Source organism: Morone saxatilis, unplaced genomic scaffold (assembly GCF_004916995.1).
Source record: "Morone saxatilis isolate NCDOM2014 unplaced genomic scaffold, NCSU_SB_2.0 Contig20, whole genome shotgun sequence".
NCBI classification, from domain to species: Eukaryota; Metazoa; Chordata; class Actinopteri; family Moronidae; genus Morone; species Morone saxatilis.
In genome coordinates, this window is record NW_023339763.1 from 8,351,884 (window position 1) to 8,368,959 (window position 17,076).

The 17,076-nt window shown below is 39.2% G+C and overlaps 2 protein-coding genes across 2 annotated transcripts in view; both read right to left on the minus strand.

The window, feature by feature from the left end:
• The window catches only part of sh3pxd2b (SH3 and PX domains 2B), a gene marked incomplete in the record, with an annotated part of 35,394 nt that extends 26,529 nt beyond the window's left edge, over positions 1-8,865 (minus strand). The window contains 2 exon segments of the mRNA XM_035666125.1: positions 5,457-5,537; positions 8,419-8,865. Coding sequence (XP_035522018.1) covers positions 5,457-5,537; positions 8,419-8,490 — 153 coding nt within the window.
• A 2,688-nt stretch (positions 8,866-11,553) lies between these two features.
• LOC118331750 (leukocyte cell-derived chemotaxin-2-like) lies at positions 11,554-14,755 on the minus strand. The gene is made up of 4 exons (XM_035666821.1): positions 14,593-14,755; positions 14,073-14,163; positions 13,736-13,881; positions 11,554-11,720 (listed from the first exon to the last, which is right to left on the minus strand). The coding sequence occupies exons 1-4, from the start codon at positions 14,753-14,755 to the stop codon at positions 11,554-11,556; spliced, it is 567 nt and encodes a 188-aa protein (XP_035522714.1).
• Between the last annotated feature and the right edge of the window lie 2,321 nt (positions 14,756-17,076).

Genomic DNA, 17,076 nt, shown 5'->3' on the forward strand with positions numbered 1-17,076 from the left:
CTTACACAATGTCACGCTAATACAATGTATTAGCGTGACATTGTGTAAGTATCACTGACTTGTGAACTCATTCTCTCATTTACCAAAGCCTGATAAGCGAGATATTGCGGTCATTATAAACAATGCTTTATATCTAGACTTCCTGCAGTAAATGGAACATTAAGCAAATATTTCATCTGCCAGGGAAACTGAATAATGGAAATAATGAATACTCTTCGCACAAAATCTGTTTACAACACAGTATCTTAGTTTTGCTTTGATGAGGCGTCATTGGTTACTTTACAACTAATAATTTAAAAAAACAGTTTGACAGACCTATCCATTGTCACATTAACAGTCTGTTAACATGCCTAGTAACATTGTAAAATTTTAAAGAGTTATTTAATTTACCAAATTCTTGCTGATTCAGAACGTAATCTTCATGGGGCTATAATTTGTCTAGTCCATATCCGCTTTAACCACATCATCAACCTTCAAATAAAGATGATCTGAGACGCCCAAGGCTCTCTTGAATGAGAGTATAAAAGGCCAGAGAACAATAGCTGCTCTCTTTACAACATGCCTATCTCGGTAGACCTCAGATTCTTTGACTCAGTCCACCATACATTCATACTTGAGGTCATTTCTAACCCTTTGCAGACAACCATACTGTTCTGGAAACACCCCTCATTTATGGAAGGCTGAGCTGTTAGTCCACTTATAGTGAGAACAAAGAAATCATCCATGGACTGCGGCTCTGGAATTAAATGGTGGGTTAACTTAAGTAGAATAAAAAAAGTAAAATCTGCAAATCTAGAGTATAGCCAGTTATGGATTAGCTACATTTTAATCAGACAGGGATCCCCTAAGACTAGAACTTATCAAATATGGGTCCCCGACTTGGGTCCCTGAGTTACGCACATTAAAAAAAAAATGTGAGTTTTATCCCATACTGTGATTCTGCACTCCTTGTCTCTCTGGGTCCACCCAGGACAGGTCACAAGTCAATCACAAGATGTAAAACACAACTGCTCAATCTCAATTTTTATGGTATTTCATAGCTCCAGCCGAAGAATCCTCAATCCATTTCTTGCCACTTAAAGTAGAGACATGCATGTGATGGGAATAGCAAGTGGGCTCATTTGTGCCTGTCATCTCTCAAGCAGCCAACAACAATAAGCCATTTTCCTAAAACATGACTAATACCAATCAAGTCATTTGACATAAAACTGCAAATCATTCTGGCCAATCCCACTCAAAATAGCTGAATGACAGCAAATGGTTAAGGAGCCAGAGGGTGAAAAAACAAAACAGAGCTTCCACTTCACACTTGGCTTTCTGTGAGTCTGGGCCATGCTACTTAGAAACCACTGCCATCAACAGTAGTCAGAAGCATAAGACACATAAGAATAAGAAAGTTGAAAGAAAGAGTTTCATGGTGATGTATAGCTTCATTATCAGCAATAGTTCATCTTCATCTATCAAAGACAATTTGAGTGGATTAAATATTTTCTGATGAATCATTTCACTTACACCGCCATTGTTTTTTTTCACAATATTCAGTCCCCAACAACTAAATCCCTAACACGGATAACAGGACTTTACTAAAGTCTACCTATTTTTCAATATTCCCTGAATAAAAAACACATGATTTGGGTTATTGTTCCAGGAACAAACGGCACTACTTAAGGATACATACAGCATACTTTATTCTGAAAATGTAAAGTTACTGTGCAAAAGAAGGAAATGACCATATCAGTAGCTTGCTTGGTGAAAAACACCCATTGCTTAAACAAAATAAACTGGCCCTCTTCAAAAAGTTTTGTCATTTGATTACTGCAGATGGAAAATATGTGACAGCTGTGCAACTCTGTGAAGTCAAGTAGCGGTGTACTGGATTTTTTCCTACAGCTTTAAAGTAAGAGTGTATCCTGTATCCATAAAGACTGGGAATGCTGGAAGACTAGGCTTGGGAAGTTGAGTCGATACGTGTGCAGCATGGAAACTGTTCTTAGTGACATGGAAATAAAATTGCAAAGCCGCTAGGATGACCCCATGGCACAAAATCTCTGCACTTTCCGTCTGTCTGAAGCAACATGTCTATTTTTGTTCACAATTTAACACACTGGAACAGAGGGGGAAAAATATCCCACAGGTTTTATGTTAAAATGCTAGTTGCTTAATTCATTCTCCCAGTATTCAACAGCTTGCAAAAGTAAACATACTTTGCATTACATACATTTATGCATAAGTGCAGGCAATAATTCTGTCTCACCCTAGAGTCCTGGGTTAGGGTTAGGGTTAGGAGTCCAGTATGCAGAAATGGATACTAAACTCCCTGATGCTATTTAGGGGAAGCAGCTACATAGAAATTCTGGTTTGGGTGCTGCAGGAAAAAGGTGGGTGAGAAGTAGCAGACATACTGTAAATTGTGTGAGAAGAACATCTGGTTCCTGGTCAAGTATTCTCAGGAAGTGAATGCTGTCAGACATGGAAGGTATTATAGAGAATGTGGAGCAATGATCAGCATGATCACAAAGCAGACTCTGTATTGTATAATGTGAGTGTGTTGTATACTTTTCCTTTTTACACATCTATTAATAGATAAATACTTTAATCTTGCAGAAGAATCATTACTGAGCGAGTTAGTTCAACAGAACTACTTTTAAAAACGGTCAAGAAATGCAAATTAGTATTAAGACTATGTTTTTTTCCTTGTAATCAGGATCACCGTCTGCTAAACACAGTCTGGTCTGGATTAAATAAAAGAAACATAACTGATAATGCGTCATTTAAATACAAAATATGTGTATGTGGACAACCAAGCAAGACTGGAAGAATACAGATTCCCTCAATAAATGTTTATTTCATACTGAAGTCAGACTGAGTGAATAAACACAGTCTGTGGTGACGGGTCACACACAAAAGCACATGCCTTGGTTGAACTAAGGCATTCACTGCTTGGGCCAGCTGTGTTGACAGGATGTGATGAATAGCACTTCCTGTCTGGCTCTGAAGCTTTGGAGTGACCAGAGACACTTCATGTGTCATTTTCTTTCCGTTTTTTGTCTGTTTATATAAACCCCTCTTAAATCACACAACAATAAAACAGTATCATGGCACAGAATGAGACATGACCAGAGCAGACGGGAAAAGGGCAGGATAAGATGAAAAATAAGCAAAAGGAGGATGACAGGAAATGAAGAAATGACTGACTCAGCTCTATGTCACCATCCTTGCCGGGCACTTGGGATGACGTGTGATGATGTCAAAACATTGCCTTATTCCTCATCATAGCCAAAAGTGAAACCGGTCAAAATGATAAAATAACCTTTTAAAAAGATTCCAAACTGCTGACTCATGAAACACGTATAGTCCCTTTATCAAGGTGGAGCTGTTGAGATTTTGAGTGCTCCAACTTGCCACTTTTCTGTCAGAAATACCACAGCTCGGAGGTGGCTTATAATGTGTCAATGCCAAACCTAACAGGAGATAAGAGATTGGCTTGTAATCTCTCCAGCTGGGTTTATCTACATCTCCCTCACCAGTGAGAGCCCACCCACAGGCTGTCAACACAGCAGGAAGCAGCTGAATGCCGTGGCAGGGGTAAACACCAGCGGGGAATGCCCCTGCTGAAAATATCTCACACATGCCCATCTGAGTCAATGCCATTGATCCGATACTAGGTCCTTCAGGATGTAACTAGAAATATATGCTGGTAATATGCTGTATGTATGGATTTTGGCTGATAGTGTGGAATGATATTGTTGAAAATGATCAGTGGCAGTTAACATGTGTTTTATGAATATTTATAAATGTTTTCAAAGAGGCAACAAGACAGATTCTGTACTTCCTAGCACACAAATGACAACATGTACAGTCTGGGGCTGTACCCGAGTCAGAATGTCAGTGCCACACTAAACTCCTATACCAGCAGTTCCTGCAGTGGAAACACAGCTACATGAGTCTAATGTTTTAGCCTACGTCATGTTTTAATGCCTGTGTCCTGCTCATACTCGTGTTAAGAAAATCTTCTCTCGTCTCTCTGCTGGGCTGCCGAAGAGTCAATCACAGTGGACGGCAGTAGAGGAGTTGTACCACCATCCGGATCAAAACAGGTTTAGCCGACTTCACTGACAGTCAGCAACGGGGCAGCCACTCTTCTTTGCTTCCATTGCAGTTAGTTTTGTGGTTTATGGTCATTTTGAGAGTCTGTTTGTAAAGTTTACTGCCATGCTGCATGCCATTCTGAAGCAAAGCGGTGCTACGGCTGAATAATGAAACCAAATTTATGGTTTGCAATTTTTTCCAAACATAAATAGTCTGAATTATATATATGTAACATTTTCAGAAGCTAATAAAAATGTTCAACCAACTATTCAGCATAAATTCCAGTTAATAAACTGTAACTGGTCATACAGTAATTAATCCACACAAACAGGCACACAAATAAAACCCAGACATGTCTCCTAGTACGCTTCATATTTATATTATAGCCATCTTTCTTGTCTCTTTAATGAAAACTTTATTATTTGTGTCAATACAGACCACACTAATTAATGATAAAGAGGGTTGGGGTCTGTTCTTGTGTTGGAGGAGACAAGTTCTTAAATTGTTGTTGCTGTTCTTCTGGCTGATTGACAATAGTTCAAGAGAGGGCACAGATGAATTAATATCCATGTAAATGTTATCAGTAAAGATCAGACAAACAATTTTGAGTGTGATACGAGCTGATGTATGAGCAAGACTGTTGGCAGCTTTTGTAGGTTTAAGTCAAACTAATGAAATTAGTAATGAAATAGTTTACATTTGTTTGGCTTGCATTGCATTTGCATGCTCAGGAAAACCTTGGTGGGGCATTATAATGCTTTATTTCATTGCTCATGCGTCGACCATCCTAATCAATTAAAAGGAATTTAATCCAATTAGGGATGACAGTATGCTTCAGCTAAATCGACTACGGGCTCATTAAAAGCGGTTGCCTTTCTGGGTTTCCTGGAGTCCATGCTCTCTAAGCTCAGATGTGGCCAGGGCCCCAGATCCATTACCTTCGAAAGAGGAAAGGAAACTAGGATACTAATGAGATTCCCTCCCTGTGCAACACACACTGCAAGCGTGACGATCGAGAATGATTCAGACATTTCTGTGGTCATCAGTGCGGTCGTCGCGTTCATCACTGTCCTCTATTAACTTCATTGGGACATTTTCCGACTCCTCTCGCACAATATAATTACCAGTGTCATATGGGTGGAGCAGGGAGAGCTCGACTACAAGCACAATCCACAGGGGGAATGTGCTATGTGGAGAGAGTACTTCCATTTCATTCACTTCATGACCTATGCTAGTCTTTGCTTGTGTAAAGGTTATAACTTGTCTCATTCCTTGCCCCCTACAACATGCAACTGCACACACAACTACAAAATAAAAAGACAATCACATACCAAGACACACAAACACACAGTCACACACTTGCTCACCTGCAGGTCGAAGAACTTGCTGTAGCGTCTGTAAATGATTTCTGTACTGCCATCGCTCCAGGACACTTTGATGATGTAAACCTGGAAAAGCAAACAACAAACATAACTGGAATCATTTAAACTTACAAACAGTCATTATTGTCAGCCACTTGATGATCCAAACCCCCTGGAGCATTACTCCTGACTCATAGTGCCAGTAATTGGCAGCGCTGTGACTCCTATAGAGGGTAGCATGAGGAAAGACGGACAGCACGCTTGTCAGGCAACATCATGCAGTGGTCAGTGTCATCATCCGTTCACATGAACGCAATAGGGATATCCCATTATTTCATTTTCCCAGTCCATTTGCATCACTTCCTGCTTAGGAGGAAAGGGAGTCATTGTGATGTATGAATGCAGCAGATTTGACTGTGCTGTCTTTTCAAAACTGCAGCTCTTTGAGAGACATTTTCGGGGCAGGTAGTCGTGGAAACATAACATTTTGGGGGGCTACAAACATCATTACAATACAGAAATAAACTGTTACCTTTGTATCATTTGTGGCACTAAATTAAGTTAAAACTTTACTTGTTGTACATGGACACCTGAATATTCCATCTGCCTCATATCAACATCATAAAACGTGTAACCAAGAGCATCTAACCTAATCACTGCAGTCAAGCGACACAGTTCTTTATGTTGTTCTCTAAAGAAGAAGAAGAGAGGAGAGGCAGGGAGGTGATTGGAAACTCCCTGGTGGCTCGCTGTGTCTGGCTGAATATTGTTGGCCCCACTCCCAGACCTTCTCTGGCCTCGCTGTCTCTTTCAGGGCACTAGAGTCAGATATGGCCATAGATGGACCAACTACAGGAACCACAATGGGCACTATTTTCAGGGTATTGTCTGTGGCCCACTACTATTTTCTAAATTCTCAACAACTAAGAGGGAGAATTATTGTATGCAAAATGTTTATGATTTGTTTTCTTTCCCCTTGCTACAATGTGTGCAAATAAGCTCTTTAAAACTAGTACAACATCTACAACGGCAATTGAGGATAAAGCCATCTTTCTGAGGAAGAAGAGGACATAAAAAGACATCACTTTAGCTATAAAAGCTTCTCTGGTCAATGAAACACTGATACTGGCAATAAAATGCTCGTATTTATGCAAGTCTCTTAGGAAGTCTCTTTTTTCCCTTTGACATGACACACACAACTCTGATGAGCAGAAGAGATAAACTGCTTTTTCGTACTCTCAACCAAACCTCTAGGGTTGTGGGAGATTTAAAGGTGTCCAGCCTGCATGTACAAAGAGAGTACAAATCAACATGGGCTGCACCAGAGAGCAAACAGACAGATGGAGAAGACACAGGACCTCAAGAACTCTGTGTCCTTGACCACTAACACTCACAGCGGTATAAGGTCTGTTGGTCCCTCAACCCAGGCGTCATTTTCACACATACATGCATGCAAACCAACATTATGCATACAAGTGCACACACGGGCACACACCATGTACACGGACCTAACACTAACACCTGCTAAGGCCTTTGGCAGTGGCTTTCACTGTGATGTCATATGTGTTACTTTACACTGACTGCACTTTTGCAGACAAATTCACCCACATATAACCACGCACTACTCACTCTCAGACAAGACGGATGAAAGCGCCATTGTTTATGAATTGCAGAAAAGCGAGCAATAGGTCTTTGTCTTCTTTTGACATTCTCGTCTCCCACACTTTCGAGTTCCAGTAGCTGAAACATGAAAAAAATCCACACACTGATTCTTCTCCTCTCCCCACATTTATCTTCCCCCCACACAGCGATGGGATTGGAAACAAATTGGCAAAGATACTGCATGGCAATAGAGAGACACTGTTAGTGAGATAATGACAGCATTATCACCTGACATCAGGACATTATCACTTTTAATGTCTCCCTTAAATAAACGCTGCAGAACTAGAGCAATGATGTACAAATAATAGTCAATTTAGCATGACAGTAAAGCCCTAAAACTGTACAATCTACTTTACTACAACACTAAAGTCATAAAACTACAAATGCCACATGGCGTGGTATGTAATGTTTTGGCCCTTCCCTTGTTCAAACATTGCCCTGTGTTCGCTGTGATGACCTCAGAAACCCTGTTAGTTCCTGGTTGCCAGTGCCTGTAGGTATATTTCTCTGAGTAATTTGGAGAGCCTGAAGCATGACAAAGCTGGGATGCTCAATTTGAACTCTATATCCTCACGGGGATTAGTCTGGATGGTTTGTGGACTTGATTGATTTGCCTACTAAAGATGTTTACTGGGACCTTGCTCTATGATTGCGCACACACACGTGGCAGCAGGTATAGAAGAAGCACTGGAGGAGATTTGGTAGTGACAGTACAATGTCTATGATCGTGTAGGCCTACATGTTATACTGAGTTGCTGACTTGAAAGTATGCAGAGTCAAGGAGAGTCCTATGAGCCGGATTCATTTGAATGCCTCTTAAGGCTTCCCATAACAACAACAGTGAGCTCTCTAAGAAGTAAGACAGAAGTTGTGGCTTAAATCTCTGAAAAGCAAAAAAAAAAAAACTGATGAATCCAACATTATTTCCTACAGTCTGGTTCAACAGTAAGATACATGTCAATCAGAAAAAGCCTAAAAGCAGACTGTAGTCTAGTTTAAGTTAACTCTTTACGGCTCTCAAACTTTGTTGTTTATTGTCTTTTCTCCCCGTATGGGTTGTTGGGGATCTAATAAATCAGTTTTCTACGTTATCTGTGGTGCTAGCAGTCCTAATAATAAAATCAGAGTGACTAGGTCTAACTGTCCATTTCGGCTCGCCTGGTAAACTGTAATTTGACACTCTCTTTGTTTTTACTTTACCCGACAGGAAAGGCAGAAGGAGAAGAACTTCAAAAGACAACCTCGATCTTGTTGCTCACTTTAACCAGCAAAAGCCCTGTTGTTGTGACAATGAACTGAGGCTTACGTAGTGTTTGTTCGGATTTCTCCGCTTCTGGACATCTTGCACTGTTACTTCTTGTACGGTGCGCCGTGGCATGATGTCCTTCTTTCTTCTTCTTCCTTTGACGCCTCCGTTAGAAAGAAAAACAGAATTCCCGGTTGGGTTTTTTTTTTTTTTCTAACGAGCGATCACACACCCGTTTGAGAAAAGTTTGCACGGCGACGCTTCTTTGTCATCCGCGCCGCTCGGATCCGTGAACCCCTGAATGCAACAAATGCTATTTTCCGTCAACGTCAAATTTCCTGTCCAACATTCAACTGCGGAAGGAGCCAGGAGTTAATAATCGGTCGGTTTTTCTTGTGCCTAGTCCCGTCCCGGCTCACGGCTCCAACCAAACTCCCAGCCTATCCCAGCTCGCCCACTCCCATTTGAGCAACTGGGACGCTTCATTATGCTCCATGGACCAACCCCTCCAGCGTCAGAACAAACCACAGGCAGAGGGATCACTAGCCACGGGTTCAATTCCTGCATTTAAAGCTGTATTAACGTTACTTAAGTGTGAATGTTTCACATGTAACAACGTTTAATTGCAATAATCCACAAAATGCACATATTAGAAAAGGAGAGTGGACAATTACTGAACAGTGAGGCTGCACTCAAACGCAGCATCAAGCCCAAGTGCACTTAAGCAGATATATTTAATTTATGATGGCACTCTTCTTACTTTATACCATCATCTCTCTGTACTGTAACCTAATTGTACTATTGGTGTTTATGTCTGCTCTGTACAAAACATGTATTGCATTATTTAAGAGTACAACAACTTTGTTTTCATTTTCATTTACTGAAACCTAAGCCCTGTTAGGTGAACTTCATCCGACCACCTTTAATGTTTCAAATGTGTTCATTTGAATGTGAAAAACTGGATATTGTCAACTATTTGATACACATTTCATTTGATAAACAAGTCTGTTGTTGTACAACTAACCATACAGTGGCAGAAACTGGACATTTCAACCATTTATCTATTACTTTTAGCTAACCAAGCTAACCATTTAGCCATATAGTTTTAGCTATTTCAACCTTATATGACATTATACAAACTATTTCAACCATTTATGCATCAGGTTTTAACGCTCTAGCTGACTGTTTTAACCATTTGGCAATCAATTTAGCTAGCTTGTTAATCATTTCAACAACTTAAATGTTACTTTTTTGCTGTCTATTTCAATCATGTATCCTTAATATAGCTGGTTGATTACATAAACCATTTATTCATGAATAATATTATATTAAATTAGATTCAACGTTTTTGCTAGGTTGCTAATAGCTATGCTAGTTCATGCACTCGTACCTGTGGTGTTCAGGTGAACTTCATCACACCACCTTTAATGTTTTAAATGTGTTCATTTGAATGTGAGAAACTGGATATTAATCAACTATTTGATATACATGTGTGCACTAACCATGGAGAGGCAGAAACTGGACATTTCAACCATGTATCCCTTATATAGCTGGCTGATTACATAAACCATTTATTCATTAATACATTAAATTAAAATAATCTTTTCTGCTATGTTGCTAATAGTTATGCTGGTTTATGGACTCGTACCTGTGGTGTTCAGGTGCTATTGCTGACAGTATATTGCCACTTTAATCCTAACATTTGTGATTTCAAATTAGCTGAGCTCTTCACAATCCACAAACCCCCTGGCAACTGCAGAAGTACAAGTACAAGTACCCTTGGTTGGTTTCACCTCTACCGCATACAGATTGTATTGTTAAAGCCCTTTGAGGCACATTTGTGATTTTGTGCTATGTAGGTTAAATACAACTGACTTGACTCGACATATAAAAGTGTATGAATTTGGGAAAGCAGGTTCAATTGACCTGGTCTATTTTGTTGTCGGTTTCAAAAATGAATTATGCCAAATGGATCATTTTGTAACTTGATCACCAGTGGTTGCACTGTTGCTTATGCACATGGACAGCGATAGGATCAATATGATTTATGGTGGAAAACATCAGACTTGGAACTGTTGAGCTTGAGTCACTGAGACTGCATCACATGATAACCCTGATGTGGTTAATATTTCTTAGTCATGAGATAACTGGAAATGTGCTAATTCTGCTTCAGAAAAATGCTTTGTAAGCATAAAGTTATCATTGCTTTCTCCATATTAATATCACAATGTTATGCAGTGATTTTTGTTTTAGATTTTAATTGTAATTATTTTATAAGTGAATCGAACACATTGCAAATTGATACTTATTACAGAGACTCATGATCAAGCTTGAGATTTTTAATTATACAGTCTATGGCTCTAACTCTAAATTCTGTTGCAAGACAGCTCCATCTTTTGGTGTGTTTTACTCATTACATTAACACTGTATATGTGGCAGTTGTCCCCTATCTGAGAAGACACATGCCTTGCTTTAATAATTCAGTTCATTAATAGAAATTGACAACTACAATATGAAGTCAGAATTGTCACAACAAGTTATAATTTAGAGTAAGTATTGAGGAAATTAAGCAATCCATGCTTTATGAAAAGTAATGAAAATATGTGACTCTCCAATTTAAACTTGTCACACTGTACATTTTACTTCTAACTGGGGTATGGGAAAAACCACTTACATCAAAAGCAGAAATGAAAGTATGAATCTATTACATCATTCAAATATAAAGAGATTACATAAAAGGGGTCATATGAGTCCTCGTTGGGGGATGGAATATTTTCCTAAGAAAGTAGAAGAAGAAAAGAGTCATAAGTGTTAGAAATATTCAGTTTTTCCATTTAACTTTATAAAAGAACATGACATTCAGTGGAAAAAAAGGATAATAATGATAGTACAAAAATATACAAAAGGGCTAAAAATTGGAGGAACTGAGACAAAGGATCATCAGTCACACAAAAGCTGGCCATCTTGAGCTAAAAACGATGTACTTAAATGGCTGTCATTGGGGGTGGGGGGGTTGGTTTTGAAATTCTGTCATCAGAGAGACCAAAGTTTTGTAATGCAATTGAGGATGAATCTTTGGGACTGTTAGATGAAAGTCAGAAGTCATACTAAAAGTGAAGGGTCAAGGTTAATTTGAGTGAGGAGAGGTCATACGGTAAAGACTCAGACACTGTTTAAGGGGTGAGAGGTTAGAGATCATATGAAAGGTGAAGGGTCAGTGCCGTCACACATTTGCAGCTCCAGGTGTGATGTGATGCCAGAGAAGCGTTCCTGCAGTGGTAACAGATAACCCAAGACTTCTCCCTGAGTTACCGGCCCGATGTAACGATAAGGACGGATGTTGAAGATCTTCACACAGTGCACTGCATGTGAAAGAAACAAAAATGGTGGGTTTTGGGGACATTGATGTCCTGTTATTTCCTTCTTGGACCTGTTAAAGAGTTTGTTTTATGTGAATAGCTTCTTCTTCAATAATAAGGGGATATCAGTTACATTTTTTCAATAGAAAGAGATGGTGCTAATGCCAGCAGTGACTCAACTCAGCTTATTGAGTGAGTACTTTGGGAAGTTGAGGCTAATTTATACCAGTAAAGTCAAAATGTTCTATTGCACTTTATGTTCTTCAGGTACATTTGTGAGAAATTATTCATATTTTACGACATTACATTTCAGTATGAAGCTGTTTCTACTCCATAGGTGAATGAATGTGTAAATAGGAACAAATGGCTAATCATTGATTGAAAAAATACAAGCAAAATCCATAAATCTGAATGCACAATGCACACATGTATAGCAGGCAACAAATAGGAAATGTGAAGATAACAGTCTTATAATTTATCGTTTATCATTCCAAATGGATCGACATAGGTTCAAGGCCCTAGATAACAACTGTCTTACCATCTCCCCTTCACCTTTCTGTAGACAATAAACAAGCTGCCAACTTAGAAACAAACAACCCAGAAGTAGGCTAGTCTACAAGTCAACACCATCATTAAATCCTACGAGCTCCTAATGATGAGTGTCTCAGCATTAATGTGGGTATCATGGCGAGGTAATGTGTCTCTGTGATGTCTAATCATGTCTGTGCTTTACCCTGAGATGAAAGGAGCTGACAGGACATGTGTTCTTCTGATAATACAGTTCAATTAGGGGTAGAGGCAGAATGAGGACTAATGATGTTTACTCATCACTCCAGTGCCTTATCAACTCAGGTTGCTCTCAAAATACACTCACAAGCATGTATACAGACACAAATATAATGCACATCGCAAAGGCATGCGTGCACTCTTCTGCCAAGCTCCACCGAGATAAACACACAAACGCTGATGCATTGCTTTGTTCTGTAATGATGGCCCTTACTGGGGGTCATTACTCATGAACAGCCTTTGATGGGGTTTCACATGCAGCTGGGTCCTGGTGTTAAAGGCAACCAAGAGTTCAATGGAGTCTCAGCCCCTCTATCCTACACCTTGACTAATCCCTCTAAATCACTCCTTCTTTTCATCCCCACCTAACACCCACACCGTAATAACCTAACATCGCCTGTGGCCTAACCATGGACCCATACGAGATTAGGAATTTATTTGCAGATATAATAGCACAAGGTTACCAGGCAGTTGAATAGTTCAAATATCAGTATGACCTTTACATGTAATTTCCAGAAAAGAGAGGGGATTTTTAGCCAAGCTATTATCGTTTCTCTAAGGATGGCAATGTCGGTCAGTCGGTTGGTCCACCACCCTGACCTGACTGAAATATACCACTGGATAGATTGCCATGAAATTTGAAACAGATATGCATGGTGCCCAGAGGATGAATCCGAATGACTTTGGTTATTCCCTGACTTTTGTTTAGCAACACCAGCAGATCAAACATTTCACCGTTAAGCTTATTTAGTGAAATATCTCTACATATACCACATGAACTGACACAAATTTTGGTACAAACATTATGCTTCCCAGTTCAATACATTTTACTGCCTGTGGCGATTTTTGTCTAGCAGCAGCAGATTGACATTTGTGGTTCAGTGAAGTGCCTTGACAACTGTTGGATGGATTACCATCCAATGTGTTGCAGACATTCATAGTCTTCATGAAATTTGGCGATCCCCTGACTTTTTATCAAGCTCTGCAAGCATGGCTGTAGTCTTGATATATAATACAGTCACCATAAAATGAAAATTAACTGTTTACTATCCTTTTATTTAGTAGATAGAAGCACACAAAAGTATTGACTTTAACATTGGTTTCAGTGTCACTGTTGACACTGTAGCATTTTCACAAGCTATAATTTCAAATACAGATGAATAATCTTCAGAAGTTTCTTTCCCTCGCTGCACTCACTTTCAAGTACTGTATCGACATATTTTGCTCCTTACCATCACTGAGAAGTTTCACCCCATCATACTGATTCCCAGCGGGGTCTTTCCGACTCACTGGACCCGCCAGAGAGCCTGAGAATGGAGTGTTGACAATACCATAGTCATCACACACCAGGTCCACTGCTTTATGTAGGTCATTACCTCTGTAAGAGAAGAACCAGAAAAGATGTGAATTAGACAGCAATCTCAAAAGGCCTGTTTCAGAGTCATATTTCAAAAATGTCTAGCTGTGGATACCTACTCGTCTGCCCAGAGCTCCACCCATAGCAATCATGTCCTGTTGCTGCACAAGTAATCTTAAGGTTTAAGACTAAAACAAACACGACAAAATCACCTTCTAGAGTTGAAAGCTCCACAGCCATGCACGTCACACGCCCTCACTCTGTTGTTGTGGTGACCGGCACAAAGGATACTCCAGGCTCCAACTACAGAGATAAAAATAGGGAGGGAAAAAAAATAAATAAAAAGTGTTTGTTTCAAAAAAACATCATATTTAAAGGCTGTTGTGTTGCATTCCAAAAGGCCAAAATATATTAAAAAAAAATGTTTTATAACATCCACAGAGTGTTAGTCACCTCATATTCCATTCATGTGAAAATAAGGCCAATTACAGCTGATAGACACTATTCAAATGTCATGTATTGATGATTTTTTATATTAGCGGTGTGTCAGACATTAATACAGTCTCTCGCCCATGATAACATATTTTCATGACTCAGACAGAAAAGAGCAGTACACAATCCTTTTAATCCCTGCTTGTCAAAAGTAGTGTGTTTGTGTGACTGTCTGAAGTAGTGCTGGAATATTCTCACCTTGAGTCAGCCTGTGTAATATTTGCACATGTGTTACTATACCTGGCATACAACACTGCTGCGTCTTGGGCCCCGAACACTTGTCTTTTAGGTATCGGCCTTGGCAGATGTATCGGTTGGACTGGCAGATGCCTCCCAGTCTGGTACATCTGACGTTACTTCTTGTTCTCGTGGAAAGTTTCTTGCTTCCTGTCTTCTTGACCATCTTCCTTGGAGTCCCAGCCTTAGCTCTCCTGTCATTTGCTGTGGTATAATTTCTCTTCACTTTGATGTTATTGTCAGTATCCTTGTCAGGGCTTTGAAATTCTTCACCTTTCCTCTTTTCATGTTCTAAAGCACAACTTAACAGGATATCTTGAGGAGAGATGAAAGGTACTCAGAGAGTTAAGAAGAGATGATTAAAAGTGAGGCAGAATGTGGCATGAAAGAACTTTCTTGGATTAAGGATTAAATCAAACTTTTGGGAGATAGATATTTGGCATAGCCTTCGAATTTGGATTTTGTTTCTTCAAATTTAAGGGATACTGAGATAATTTTACTCTGTGTACTCGAATGACCAATCTATACACTCAGTAGTTTAGTATGTGGTGCTGTTGAACTGTGTTGCATCATATGGAGAAGTGTTTCTGTTATGTAGCCCAGTCTCACTGATATAAATGAGGTGGCCAAAATAATCTGAACAGCTGTCAGTAGGCTATAACGCAATATGATTCAACAGCACCACAAATAGCAGCCTCGTCTCTCTAAAGAGTTTCAACAAGAACTGAACAATGAAGCAAGGCTGTATTGCTGGGCTGGTGTATTAGACTGTATTCTTTTTAGGTAAGTGTACCCAATAAACTGGCTACTGAGGATATGTATCTATTACAATATATCAAGTAATTGTAGATCGTGAGAATGTTGAGATGGGTTAGTGTTAAATGGATTCACTTTAGGGCTCAAAAACCAATCACAAGAAATTCATATGATCAAAAAGAAAGAAAACTAAATTACTATTCCCCAAAACTTCCTGATCCTGAAGCAATTTTTATACATTTCTAAGTTAACTGCAAATTGCTATGGAATTCCATAAAAAATAATATAATAAAGAAAGCTAAAAAGCACACCTTCTAGACATTAACAACTGATAGATGTTAATAGAAAAACTTCAATGAGTTCACAGAACTTGCTTTTGATTACTTTGTCTTTGAAATACTTTGTTAGACATGGTTATTCGTAACATTTGAACAAAATCTCTAGGTACGTCTTAGCTCACCGCCTGGGCACACTTGTTGAAAACTGTTTTACTTGTCCATATAGACAGACAGAGTCATAGTTCAGTTATTCATAGTGAGTTTTTATTCTGACAGAATACTAATTATCCTGCCCAGACATGAGACTTGGATCTTCATTAACTCTATTAACCTCAAAGGCACAGAAAATATTTCAATCACGCTGCCCTGGCACAGGAACACACGCTGGGCTCAGTGATTGAAAGAAGCTGCTTATCACTAGAAGGCCTTAATGACTGGGAGACAGTCAGGCAGGATAGCTGGCTGTGGCATGGAAAAGCAATTTCCCTCAGCGTGTGAACTAAAAAAAAAAAGAAAGTTGTAAAAATGTTCAAAAATGTAAGTATGCTCCCTGCCAGAGCAATACTAGCATGGAGTATGGTTTTACTAGTGTTTTGCTAAGTGGTTGTCAGTGTATTGCTTGGTGGTTGCTACATTATGGGGCTGCAAGGGTGTTATGGTGCTTTTTACTTTATCACTGTTTGTGTAGGTTGTTATGGTATCTTTATGTTGTTGCAATGTGATTGATGATTGTTTTGCAGGATGTGGCTAAATGGTTGCTAGGGTATACAACATTTTCACATAATGTTAAAGTTAGTGTGCTATCCGGCCAGGCAACATGCACTACTATTATGTCTCATACCTAATTTTAAGGACATAAAGATTTTTTAAAGTTTTATAATTACTTTGAGCATGTTCTTTAAAGTGTCTGTCAGAGCTTGGATTTCTATGTTTCTTTAGAAAACTTTGAATAGTTTAAAAAAAAAAAGAAGTGAGTTTAAGCATTGTTTGAGTTTATACACAGAAGACACAAAATAAGAATTTGGGGATGGTTAGTGACAGGGAGTGGAAAATCACTTGCTGCTCAAAGAGGGAATATGGCAGCTGCATTGTTTCATGCTTTTACTGTCTGTCTGTGGTGGGATACAATACACATGGATGAAGTTAATCTCTTAAGTAATAGAAAGAATGATATTCAGTCTCCAGTTAACCAGAATAGAATAATGCAGACAAATATTAGCTGTGTGATTGACTGGTTCACACAGCATACAACTGGTATGGTTTCTGACATACAGATTTCTGAGAGTGAGAGTTGTGTCCACTGTGGGGCATGAATCATTTTATCTCTGTGACAAGATGGTTGTCTCATTTTCATGTAGCTCAATAGTCCTTCAGAGTCAGAGTGTGCCTTAAGCTTTGCAGTTATATGCAATTATGTAATGTTGCATTAAGCATTCAATCATGCTTTAAATGT

Coding starts and splice junctions, on each gene's coding strand:
- LOC118331750 (XM_035666821.1), bottom strand. CDS start 14,755: ATGGTCAAGAAGACAGGAAGCAAGAAACTTTCCACGAGAACAAGAAGT. Junction 14,164..14,592: donor GCAGCAGTGTTGTATGCCAG/GTATAGTAACAC, acceptor TTATCTCTGTAG/TTGGAGCCTGGAGTATCCTT. Junction 11,721..13,735: donor GGTGAAACTTCTCAGTGATG/GTAAGGAGCAAA, acceptor TTTCACATGCAG/TGCACTGTGTGAAGATCTTC.